The 13,486-nt window shown below is 39.6% G+C and overlaps 1 protein-coding gene and 1 long non-coding RNA gene across 9 annotated transcripts in view; one reads left to right on the top strand and one right to left on the bottom strand.

Annotated features, from left to right (window-relative positions):
* The window catches only part of NPAS3 (neuronal PAS domain protein 3), a 799,526-nt gene that overhangs the window by 682,499 nt on the left and 103,541 nt on the right, over positions 1 to 13,486 (bottom strand). For 5 of the 7 annotated variants that reach the window (XM_064485884.1, XM_031453562.2, XM_064485886.1 and 2 more), the window contains exon 2: positions 12,297 to 12,386. The exons of 1 other annotated variant lie outside the window; for it this stretch is intronic. In XM_064485884.1, coding sequence (XP_064341954.1) covers positions 12,297 to 12,386 — 90 coding nt within the window. Of the gene's footprint in view, positions 1 to 7,575; positions 11,543 to 12,296; positions 12,387 to 13,486 lie in introns of those variants that run through there. One more of the 7 variants, XM_064485888.1, reaches the window with a different exon arrangement.
* Positions 1 to 13,486, top strand: part of LOC135321301 (uncharacterized) — a 40,036-nt gene that overhangs the window by 5,943 nt on the left and 20,607 nt on the right. The window lies entirely within an intron of this gene.

Below are 13,486 nucleotides of genomic sequence, written 5' to 3'. Positions count from 1 at the left end.
CCACTTCTATACCATCAGTATGAGCCACCTTGCTTATAGTAACAGTTCCTAAGCTAGTCTCCCCTCTTTCCACCACCACCAGACTCAGGTTTATGTGGCTTTCAACATTTGCTGTTTATTGCCCTGTCTCTAATGCCCTCTAACTTGGAGGGTAAAGACTTTGTTCTTTGCTCATCAACATATCCCGAACAACAGTTCCTGGTTATAGAAGGTACCCAATTAATGTGTGGGATTAAGGGAGAGAATCACTGTGGGTAAAGCAAAGGCACAGAGACAGTGCATGTGTTGTACCTCACAAGAGTAAGTGGACATGTTTGACGGACAGAAGCAGAGAGCTTGTGCTGAGAAAGATCTTGCAGGAGGCAGGGAGGCTGAAAGGCAGATGAGAGCAAGACTGATGGGTTTTAAATACTAAGCTATAGGAACCATGTGGTAAGAATGAACAGTCAATTATTTATGAGCAGGAGATATGTTAGAAACACTATTTTAACTTGATAACTATAACGTAGCCCAGAAAGGAAAATGTGTGCCTGCTTGTAGGTACTTTGTACACAGTAGACTCAGGTATTTAACTTTATAAAACTGAATGAGAAGGGAAATAAGACAATTAAACAGGAGACTGGAACAACCTACCCATGAAGAAAGAGCTTAGAGTAGGGATACGGAAAAAAACGAGAATTATTTTAAAACCATGCTACAAATAGGATATTCGAGACTAGAGAGAGGTAGAATAGAAGATGATTACAAGAGTGAGCCTGAATGACTAGAGAAATTTAGATAAAGCAAAAGAAGTGCAAGGTAGGAGAAGAATTTGAGGAAGATGCGGAGTTCTGTTCTCGGGGAATGACTGCACTGTCCTGGAGAGCGCCCTGGACTGGGAAATCAGCAAGGTTGTACTTTACAGGCAGGCCACGCCACACTGCTACCGTGTGAAACTCTTCAAATCACTTAACCTCTATGACATTTTTTGTCTGGGATTTTTTTTTTCTTGTTTGGTTTAAGATTTTTTTCCATGTAAAATGGAGATAAAACACAGTTTACTGGGTTGCTCTGAGGATTAAATGGAAAGTCCATAGAAGTGCTTGCAAATTTGTTGGTCATTAGAGGTAGAGGTTGATATAAAGTGGATCACAGGTAGAAACACCAAGTAGTTTGGAAATTCAAAACTTGGGTTTTGGAAAGAGGTAGAACTTGAGATTGAAGCTTAGGATTCATCCATTTCTGCATGATAACTGCAGTGTAAGAACAGATTTCCAAATGCCCCCATGTTAGTACACAGCTGTGCAAAGGACACAATGTGTTTTAAGTAACTAATGCTCAAATATAACAAAACTTTTCACCTCTACAGGTAAGGCTTTAAGTTTCTCAGGGTCTTATTCTTTTGCAGAAATAGATTTCAGTAGACAACCCTTCAGTAGACGATGAATGTTACTCTGAGGAAAACTGTCATCTTGCTCCAAGGGGCCACATCACTCTGTTCACAGAGTATAAACTGCTGGGCTAGACTCACCCGGATTATTCCACTATAGTCACCAGATTAAATCTTATTAGATGTGTAAATTGAGCAACTGGCCTACCCTCTCTGAGCCTTCATCTCCTTGAGTGTAAAGTGAGTGTTTTACTTACTTCAAATGTGGTTATTTGGGTCAATTACCATAATGCCTAAAGACCACAGAACACACCATAGCAGAACACATTACTTCCTTTCCTTCCGATTTCAGTTCATCAATTCCTGCATCTACACTGCTGTATGTGGAAAACCAGCAAATACAGAAGCAGCAATGGTGAAACTGACACATAAGTTCACTGTCTAGAGTTAAAACGTTTGTCCCCAGAAGGATCAGTTTTGCCTCACAATGAAAGGCCTCACCGTCAATGAGTATTTTTCCTTTTCATGGAAGAATAAATGCAGCTGTATTGTCTTTCTCTCAGTCTCAAATCTGGAGGACACTCTGTACCACAGCAATCATCTGCCCTGCAAATTCCTCCTAAGCAGAGCTAATGAAGGCATTTGCGGTGCAAGTGAACCAAACTTGCCACTAGACCCTTATAAAAATACCCTGCGTAAAACCTGCTGGCCTGTCATTTTAGTTTAGTCTTACCTTCCTCAAGGCATTTCACAAGTACGATAGTATTTTTAAGAAACACCATTCTTTATTCCTACTAGCCTCATGTAAATTGTTACTAGCTCTGGGCAAGCAGTGTTTAGAGAAGAGGGTTAACAATCTTGCCATCGGATGAATTTATTGATCGTCAATTTTATAAGAACTCAGGAATTCCTCCTACCCTCCACCTTCATCCCCAATGGATGTGTCTCCAAACCTCTCCTTTTAAAAAACATGGTGACATGAACACCACCACTTTCACTGACATTAATTCAAGACTTAGACACCTGATGAATTTCTCCAGGGGATGAGAATCAGAGCTGCTGCTCATTTTCCCCCTTGCGAGCCACCAGGCAGTTAGGCAGTCCCTGGAAAAGCATGCTGCTTCTCTGGAAGTGAGCAAAGACCGCCCTGTTACTACAGGTATCCCCCACTTTTCTAAAGTTTGCTTTACACCACTTTGCTTTCGTGAAAGACTACATTAGTGCCTGTTTTTGCTAACTGAAAGAAATTGGAAGAGGACTCTCACTTTTAGAAAAAAGGCAAAAGTGAAAATAGCCTTCAGCATTTGTTTTGCGGTGAACTGTTAGAGAGGCAGCTTGCTCCCCGAGCAGTCTGAGGGGCACCAGCAGGCCCTTCCCCAGGAGATATGCTCAGCCTCTCTGCATCAAGCCCTCATCGCTTTCAACTGTGTCTGTGAGCATCTGTCTTCATCTCAGTTTATTCTGTATATCCACAAGCAAAATGTGTCCTAACGTGACTGCTTCTTCACTTTACCTTATGAAAAGCTTCAGAGGAATGCTCTACTTTGTAACGGTGGGGAATTCTGCACTATAAATGTAGTTCTTCACCAGGAGATCCAGCGGGTGTTCAAAGCACACAGAATGGGAGACTCTGTACCCAATAGAGCCATGCCAACTCGATTTCACTCCTGAAACAGTTTCATTAGTAGAGCTGGAGAGTGGAAGTAAACAGAAGGGTCATCAAAAAGGTCAGTACCTCTTCTGGTTTCAAGGCCAAGGGATGCAACTGGCTGTGACTGTCTCTGAGCAGCCCTGATAGGTGACAGTCAAGGAAATGAAGCTGCTATGGAAGCTTACGTTGGGTGAAATGCAAGCGATAAGAATTGCTAGTGAGAGAAACAGGCCTCTCTTCATTGGTACCTAGTGAGAAAAAGCAAAGAGTGAGGCCCTGTATTTGATCTACTGCATTTAGTATGCAATTAATGCTAGAAAGGCAGGGAGCCTTTATAACTGAGCTGAGAGAAGGGAAGGGAAATCAGCTTTTAAATAAGATACAATGATAGTCCACTTAATCACATAAATATCAAGCACCCAGCTCCAAAGAACCCTCACACTGATATGTGAATGACAAAGGTCTCAAGTTTGCCATCAGAACATCTCCCCAGAATGCTCTCCTTACACTGAACCAAAATCCTCACAGAAACCCGACTTCTCTCTGCTCTGAGAACTAGATCAAAACATCTCAGTGCTGAACACGGTAAGCAGAATTCTCTTTTTAAGCAACCTAAGAAATGATGCAGCAGAAGTGGCCTGTGAGAGAATGAGGTTTATAAAGCAGCCAGAAAACTCCATCTAATCACTTAACAGCCGCTTCTCATACACGTGCATATTCTGTTCTAAAAAAGCCGTTTCTTGAGCCCATGACACCCTCCTCACCATTGGCTTTGTCCTGTAACTTTCTACCTCGAGTCAATGATGGACTCTCTTGATAACAATTGAGAGGACAGAGAAGGATTTTTCTGCTGAAAGTTTTATCACTAGTTCTTGCTGGAGTTCTGTTTTTTTTTCTTTTTCCCAAACAAAAGAATTTAAATTCCCCACACAAGAAAGTAATAAAGTTCAGAAAGGAGATACCAACTAGGAAAAGGAAAAAAAAATGTTATTTAAGAAAGCAAACCTCTGCAGCACATAGCTTCTATATGGAAGTTGATTACCTAGTTTCCAACTTCCCTTAAACAAGTTGTTTGTGTACAAGTTCTAACACTTGGCCCCAGGTATTTCCCAGCTGAGGCAGCCTGTGAATGGATTCACAAGGAAAAATCTATACATGTGGATACGTATCTATTAAAGATGATATGCATCTAAGCATACACAAATATGATGGACATCAAACTTAACAGCAGCTACCTATGGGTGATGCAACTACAAATGACATTGATGCTTTTTTCTGTTTATATCTAATTTACGTTCATATGAATTTTCTAAATGTTCCAAGATAAAATGTATTGCATCTCTATCCAAAAAGAGTGTGCCCAAGAGAAGACAATATAACTAATCTAGGAAACACCCCCACACACACCCCCGCCCCATCCACCAACCCAGAGACATGGCGTTGGGCCGAGTGAAAAGTAATTCCAAGAATATCCCCTCAACACCAGTTGATGGCCTATCACAGTGCGTTCCGTAAGCTCCAAAGTAACACAAATCCAAGGTCATTTACTGAGCAGAGGACAGGGAATTCCCTGAATCAATAAACAAACACATGGAAATAAAAGTTCAGAGTAGGGTAAAGTTGAAACCATAATCTCTTCCTCTTCGTTGCTGGTAAGACTATTAAGGGATGTATGTTAACTATGTATATATCTCCTCATTAAACTGGATAAAAAATCCTGCTCCATTTTTTTCTACTGTAAGTTTATACATATTTTTAACACAGATCATAATACTTTAAGTGGCATTTCCACAGTATTTTTAATTTATTTTTCATTGGAAATTGAAGAATATAGTCTTCCTAAGGATATGAAATTCGCCGGTGTATGAAATAAACAGATCCTGAATATCCACTGAAGTTCACAATTATTCTTTATACTAGGATTCTGTTTTGAATGCTATTACAATGAAAGTTCTTGTATATTAAATAACACATGTTACTGAACAGCAAATTTAGCACACAATTCAGGATGTGTTACTTTAGGAACTTTTAAGTTCCTCAGCATTTCCATAGTCCTGATTGCTCATCTTGCTGGAGGCTGATTATTTCCATTTTGCAAACAAGAGTTCTATGAGGTGAACAGTTGTATTCTAAGTTAGATGAGTAAAAAAGTACTACTCAGTGAGTTTTTATCTAAGCCAACCACCAGAGTGTTTGTGGTTTAGACCTTAGGCTCTGAAGTCAGACAGAGGTCTAATGCAGGGGTCAGCAAACTTTTCCTGTAAAGAGCCATACAGTAAACATTTCAGGCGTCCATCACCACTACTCACCTCTGTCTCTATAGCCCTAGGTGATGCACAAGTGGATGGGTATGGTAGTGTTCTAAGAAACCTGTTTACAAAAACAGGTGGGGGAACAGGGAGTGGATGGGGCCTGTAGCCATGGCTTAGTGATGCTGATCCTAACACCATCATATCCTAGCTTCTGAACCCCGAGTGAGCTACTTCAGCTCTGTAAGCACCTGTTCTCTTCTCCGTAAAATGGTGGTAATAATCATACCTAGTGCCTTCGTTTATTGTGAAGACTTTTTAAAAATGTATGTTAAGCCATTAGCCCCCTGCGAGACATCAGTATCTGATAAAAGATTAGTAATGGTAGTTATTGGTATCATCATCATCACATTGATCCTCCAACAACTGAGACAGTTTTCACTTTTACCTCCATTTTACAGATGAGAAAACAGAAGCTTAAAGAGTTAAGTAACTGAGCGACTGTCCCACATCTAATAGATAACTGTGGGGCTAGGATCAAACTCAGATGCATTTCTGGGAGGTTTAACCAGCTCTAGCAATGATTAAACACTATTACGTGGACTTGTGGCTCTTCTTAAGTTACCCACAGTCCAAGACTAGAGCATAACTCTTCCAACTCTAAAGCATAAACGAAGTCCAAAAATTCACTAAGAGACACTTATAAACTCAACACCTGGAACAAGCTGTTCTCAAGGTGAGGAGAATTTATTAAAACCATAGTTTATGTGTAACTATAAGGTCGCTGTATTATTTTTAAAGCCTGGGCACAAGCACGTTAGTCTCGGCACCTCTCTGAAACCACCCGGTAGTGATTTTGAACACTGTAGTTGAACAGCGTGCCGACAAAAGGTTCATTGTAGCTCTGTGCCTTTCACCTTGACCTTTACTTTCTGTTCTCAGGTTTCTAGAGTTCTCATACACACTGCAGGTGTGTCACTAACCAATTATTTTTAAAAATCTAGGCAGCCACTGCTCTCATAATGAAAATATACACTCTGGTGAAGCCAATTAATATTGTTTAGTTTTAAATTACGCCTCCTGTGCCTGTCCATTTTTACTCTCTGGCACTCGTTTATCTTGAATTGTAAGTGGCCTGTGAAGAGAAAGGCAAATATGGAGTACCTCAAGCCAGGAAAAGCAATGAATTTGTAGACAGGTCCTCCAAGATGTTTATAAACCAAAAGTAACTTCAAACTAACACACAGCAGGATTGCACATTCTTTGATACAAGGCACACTAAATAGCCATCTAAACAAAGGAGAAGCTGAGGCCGTGAGCCACTCCCACAGTTTTCCTGCCTCGGGTCTAAGCTACTTTCAGAGCTGTTCTCGAACCGTGCAGTCTGTGCCACACTCTCCTGCACTCTCAACAGGAAGACGGTCTACAGGATGCCTTTGCTCCCCCTTCCTCTCGAACCTCACCTCCTGTCACCTTTCCCCAGCCTGAAAGGTGCCATTTGTGATTTGCTACTGGAGAAATCTCTCTCGTTTAGCCCAAATCACCACTTCCAGCAACCATCCCCCAAGTCAAGTAGCTCCTCCACCATGAAGACCCCAGGGCCCACCTTGACTATTAAAAATAACCCTTTCATGGCACCACTTCCATAGTTTGCACACATCTCCCCCGAGGCGGCTCTCATATGGAGCCCCAATTACTTGTTCACATCTCAGGCTTCTGGAGGGCAGGGGTTGTTAGTCACTTCTAAGTTTGTGTAAAACAGCACCTGACTCGTGGAGGAGTTAAATATATTTAAGTGAATAAGTTAGCTCCTTTTAAAGCTAGTTTAGCCCTAAACAATATACTTTCATGCCATCCACATTACCAAAATATGCTACTTCAAGTCATTTATAGGCAGAATTATTGGTGTGATGCTAAAATTAACTGGGAGAAACCACCAGAAACCATGCTGAGGTCTGAGAGGCATGACGTGGAAATTAGAATTCATTGAGATGTTGAAAGGTTTGCAGCAGTTCTTGCTACAAAGTTCAATGTCTGTTTAACACGCAGATTTTATTAGAGCTCTTTATGAAGTTCACTGTCTATTTTTTTCTCAATTCTTTGTTATTTACTGATCCAAACACAACTGGCATAAAGAATTCTAAAGTCTGTGAGGTGGGGGAGGGAGGCGCCAGTATAATAGAAATCAATCAGGTTAAATAACCAGCAAAAGAACTTGCTGCTGCCACGGGGGCCTCCTTGACCTTCAGCACAGGTAACCATCTATCCCCCAGCAGCCTGCTACACAAGGCACCTGTCTTGTTCACCTTAATTGGCAGGACAGGTGCAAGTGGTTAGCTCTCTGGCACAACATAGTTTCTTGCTTCTTCACCGATTCTCCTCCTTCTCGTTCCTCGACCCGGTTAATTCCTTCTGTTTTGAGTCCAAATCCTGAGTAGAACATCCTCCTTCTGAGAAAAGTAGAAAACGTCACCCCCTCGCCCTCCAGGCCCACATTAATTCCTCCAATCCCTGTCGTGGTGGCTGAAATTATTCTGTCGGAGGAGACTCCCTCTTTGGTTTGAATTCCTCACGGAGTCGCTTATTAAAATGTAAATGGCCTTGAGAAGAGTAACATTAGCAGTTAAAAACACCTGATCACAATGAGGGGGTAGAGAAAAATGCACCCCACCCCCGCCCCTAGGGGGAAAGGCCCCAGGCATGAAACACAACCCAGGTATCCAGGTGGAATGAATTTCACAGAGGAGGAAGAGGCTCAGGATGAACACAGGCAACAAAGACAACCCTCCCAGGTTTGCCAGCATCCCCTTCTGTTTAGGTGATAGCTGTCTAGTCAATCACAAACACCTTCTCAATCCTGGATGCATTTTGAGACTAGGAACCCGGGCTAAACCCCTTCATTTAAAACAGATATATTTCAGTGCCTATCGAAATGGCATAGCATGGGCTCAGTAAGTGTTAGTAACTTAAGTGCCAGTCTCCCCAGGCTCAGCCTTAAAGCTGTGTTCAAGAACAGTCATTTCAGGGATCCCTCTACAGTAGTTCCCAGCCAGATAGCTAAACTGTGACCAGTGCTGAGGTGATAAAGGCCTTTCTCAGCTGACTCTTTCCTACCAAGTTATCTTTCCTATCTTTCCTCATTCCTCTTTCCACACGAGTGATTTGATGAATTTATTGCTACAATTCTATTTCATGCCCAAAGTTTTCTTTCCTCTAAATTGCATTTTCTTTTCTTTAAAAATAAAGCTATCATAGTTATTATGGGGGAGACGTCTTTTTTTCAGACTCCGTATTGCTTTTACTTTTATGATTGAAAACAGAAAAGACAACTGCTTTAGATGGAGAGAACTCTGGCATCTCCCAATTAAATCTACCTTAGTGAACTCACCTGTAAAACCAGAGATACTATTACAAACTGTACAGAGAGGTGAAAATGGACAGAGGGGCCTGGAACCTAAAAGTTTCAGTACTTAGCAAAACGACAACATAAACGTTAAAAAAAAATCTGTAAAATATTTGTAATGTGGTTAATGTTCTTGAAAACACTTTTCCTATCCTTCGCCAAAAAACTATCACCATTTACAATTTGAAGTTTTAAAACTGGGTGTGTCATAATCATTTCATGTAAGAAGTTAGGGTTAACTACCATTATTTTGAAATCCAAAGTTACAGACATTTTGAAACGATTAGACTTTATATTCCTGTGCATTTTAAACTCTCAGTATTATTGAAGTGATTTAATTATTTGAATAATTCCCACTAACATTTAAATGCAACATATAAAAGTGTTTTAAAATGTAAAAAAAAAATCACAATTATAAAGCCATAAAATTACAGGTGAAAGAAATACTACCACTCTTAAAAGTGATGTGCTGGTAAACATTTAACAGCTTGGGTGGGGGCAGGAAAGCACCTGATTTACAGCATTTTCCAATTTCAAGTTACCAGCATAAGACAGGGATCACAGAGTGGGAGAGACGTGCATTCAGGCAGTTCTCGCGAGCCCATCCAAGTTGGTTCCAGCACATACTAGATATGCGAGACCAGATAGTGTAGCCTTTTCATTCCTAAATCCTTTTCACAGACTGACCATCTCTTTCTTTACAACCCACCATATCCTGAATGTTTAATAACGTTAACACCCACAGGTTACTATGTGTGTATGCTTACCTACCAACTGTTAGAGCTGTCAGAGTGGCTTTCAATCTTTTTTTGGATATAAAACACAGAAACACATTTTACCGCATAACCCACCCCATGTACAGCCATATGTGCAGTTTTAGGTAGACATCCACACACATGTAAAAACCAGAAACCTCACAAAATGAAACGCTCTTTCTAAGTGCAATGCACTATAGTGTTCTCTTCCATTTCACTTTTAGAAATCTGATTTTGAACCACTTAATTTGATTCATATCCCACTATTTCGGTAGGGCCCCCCAAACTGAAAAACAGTGCTCTTCTAGGCGCTAAGACCACTGAAGATAGGATTGTAAGTTGTTTGCCTGGAGCCAGCCCTATGTCTGAGGCCCAGGAATGTTACAAACCTGCCCAAATTTGCATTGCCATCTTTGATAAAAGACCCCTCAAGGCAGGTAATATTCACTACATGGAATCAGGATATTCACGGCTTGACACGGAAAGCTAGAGCGTCTTCTAAGACAGCCACCGCTTCACCAGGAATGGATGGAGAATTTTTTTTTTTTATTGCACTAAGGACATGACTGATTGAAGTTTGGCCCTTTATCCACTGTGGCCTTATGACCAACCCTGCCCTCTGCCTCAGATGACTGGGCAAATCTGAGTGATAAGCATTTCCCTATTATTGATAATGTTCACCCCTCAAAAGTTTTGAAAAGATACATGTCTTTTCCACAAAGTACTTTTCAGTCGTCTAGGGAAGGGAGGTTTATAAATGCTGCTTAATATTAAATACATAGAACATACATATTTTTCTATATGTTATACATTAACACCAGCTTTCCAATAACCAGAAGCCAAATTTTTAGTTGGAGAAAATACTTACTCAGGAAAATAAAATCGGGATCCACAGCTTTTTCTCCTCAGTATGCTCATGCACCACACGCTTTTTTTTTTTATAAGCGCTATTAAATGTAAACTATAGTTTCAAGACAACCCAGATAAGCATCTTCTCTAAAATACACACCACCATTAATCATCTCAGTGACAGTGCTCCAGTTTAACATCTTGGGGATTTCCTCCCCTTCTTCATCATTTATTTGCCAATATTTCCTTGTTATGAATATTCCCCTAGTGACTTTGCCCGGCAGTCACAACCGTGCTGCCTACTGTGTCTACTTTGACTGTAAAAAACACCAATTCTTAAAAACACAAGCCCTTCAGACAATACCTACGGTCAGAAGAGAAGCGTTGCTGTGGACTGAATTCCCGGGGATCCCACCCACTCTCGAGTTTCTGAGTTTCCGCTTCCGCTGACGAACCTCAGCCTTTAAGGGGGTTAGGAATGTCACGTGACACTGGCTTAATTACAAATGAACAACAGCTGGTTGTTGGTCTCCCAATACTTGAGCGGTTAACAATCAGCTGCTCTTAAAGGACCCTCTTCTTATTCAGCAAAAGGCTTCCTCGAAGTATCCAGTATCCGTGAATCACAAAAAAGCCACAAAATTACTAACGAATTACAGAAACCTGACCACCAAGAGCCTGCATAATTAGGACTCACAGATAACAAGAATTTTCAAAAATATTCATCAGAAACAACTTTGCATTATAATTACACCAATTCTGATGAAATGACTAACACTATCTTGGCAGCAGAATCTCAAGAAATAAAGCGAGAGATAAGTAAGTTGCAAAGGTACAGGACAGAGTCCCCGCGCCATCCAGTATCCACTCTGTCCATTTCAGAGAGCAGCCTCCATGGGCCCCAGGTTTCTTGATCTTGTATAAAATGGAAACCATGAAAGAAAATGCTCTACAACCAACTGGAGGAGTAAATGAGAGCAGAACTCACCAGCTTGTATTCGGAAAGAAGGTTTAAGGAAAAAGGGTACTTTTTTCAGTAATGAAATTCTACTGCAAATGAAGTTAAGAGTTTGAAGACAAAAGCCCACCAAAAGTATATCTGCAAAGTATATCTAGAAAGGGTAATGCCTTTAGTGAAATTATGCTTACCTTTACATTTTCTATAGGGAAATTATGCTTACCTTTACATTTTCTATAGGGAAATTAACTAATTAATTAAAAGTTAATGTTGCTTCCATCAGTATTTCATAACTTTTCTGGAAAGCATAAATTTTACTCTTTTGGGGAAGACTCCAATTTAGACTATTGCATTAGGCAAACAGAAACAAAAAACTTTCTTCTTAGCAAAAGCAATACACATCAAGCTAAGATATATTAAAATGCCTTTCCTCCCCAGAGCAGTGTTTACTTCAGTGATAGTAACAACATCTCGTTACCAACAGTGCAGATTCTGTTAAATAATGGACAAAGCAAATGGCAGCAGAGGTAGAGGACTCAACTTCAATTTAACTGTCCTGTAAGGTACATAGTAATTAGCTGCAAAGCTCTGAAATCTTAGCTAGCATGTTAAGTCTGCTACATGACAGTATAATTTGACTTCTTAAAGGATTATGCAAATTACAACTCATCATTCCATTACTGGATTGAAAAAAAGTGACAGCTAATTTATACATAACACACCTTTCAAATCCCTAAGATGTGTAGCACCTGTGCAATGTATTTTGCTGAGATTTTCTTGCATATAAGTACTTGTTTATTGCAATATAAAGAAGCTTACCTAAGAGCTTTAAGACAGTCATTTTTTTTGAAAACTTTTAGACCACAATTTCAAAAGAATAAACATTTTTTCTGTATTGATTTCAGAGGCAAATTGTTTGGTTGTTTGTTTGGTTGGTTGGTTTCTTTTCCCCACTAAATTAGAGAAATATAAGGCTTCAATATAAGGATATTTCTGAATAGCTGGCAACCACAAGCACTGATGCACGAGCCAGAAGGAAGACTCACAAAGATTTCAACATACTTCTGGTAGGTAGATTCACAGTAGATTCCGTCATATCTGTAGATTTTCCTACATTCTGATTGGTTGGGCAGAGGATGCTGGGCAGTTATTCTGTAGAGGCATCAAAAACAGATAGACATGACTAGAGGTTCTCTACAGTCAACTGGAATGCAGGATAACAAGTATGTTGAAATTTAATATTATTTTGCTTTCTATGCTTTTGAGCTATACACATAAAGCAACGTTACATACATTTTAGAACATTAACTTCCACTTTTAGAAACCTGCAGCCAGAGAAAACTTTTTTTCAGTTCTTCATCAGGAGAAAAAAATTTTTTCTTTACTTCAGAGTCATAAAAGTGGAAAGAAAGAAAAACATAAGGTCTAAGGCTTAAACTCACTCTACAATCCCCATGATTATGTTATAAAGGAAATGCTAAAAACAAATGTCATTAGTGTGTTTGTTACAGGATTGTTATTAATTCAATCATGCATTACCATAGTAGGCAACTATTAGCTGTAAAAACTTAGTAAAGTTAATATATTTTTCAGCTTTACTCAATTTATATAGAGTTGGTATTCTACTGACTTCTAAAAGGATATGATACAGCTTTACGAACTAAACCCAATTAGGGATGAAAACACTAGCGAGACCATTGGGAGCTCCGGTTAGATGTTAACAGGCACCTGAGATGAGCTGATAACAGTGGCTCCAGGTTGCTTGGCAGTTAAGGCAAAAGGGGAAAAAAGGCTTATACAAATTTCATCTGTGTTACTAAGGCATATAAATTCATCTGAGACTCCTTGCATTATATAGACATAAAAATGCTGAGAGTTTTCTGACCATATCCTTCAACTCAAAATCTCTTTATTCAGGAAAAAAGTACTTAAGGAATCTATCATGTATTTTAGAGGAAAGTAATCTAATGTAATCAATGCACAGTATCAATACAAGCACCAAGCCCTTCATTCTAATACCTATTGGAAAAGGTAACATAATTTCCAATCTTTAAGTATATGTATATTTAATATCTTCTTAATTATTCATTAAAACATGTAATGGGTTCATGATATTTTGCAAAAATTCAGATGATTGTTTCCAGTTTCTGTAAAGTGGAGTATTAAGTTACTTAACATTTCTTAAGGCCCAATATATCTAAGGACAATACTTTAAAAAATATAAGTTCTACTTTTGAACTCTATTTAGATGC

The sequence above is a fragment of the Camelus dromedarius genome, chromosome 5, assembly GCF_036321535.1.
Source record: "Camelus dromedarius isolate mCamDro1 chromosome 5, mCamDro1.pat, whole genome shotgun sequence".
Lineage (NCBI taxonomy): Eukaryota > Metazoa > Chordata > Mammalia > Artiodactyla > Camelidae > Camelus > Camelus dromedarius.
This window is presented reverse-complemented; position numbering and strand designations above follow the sequence as displayed.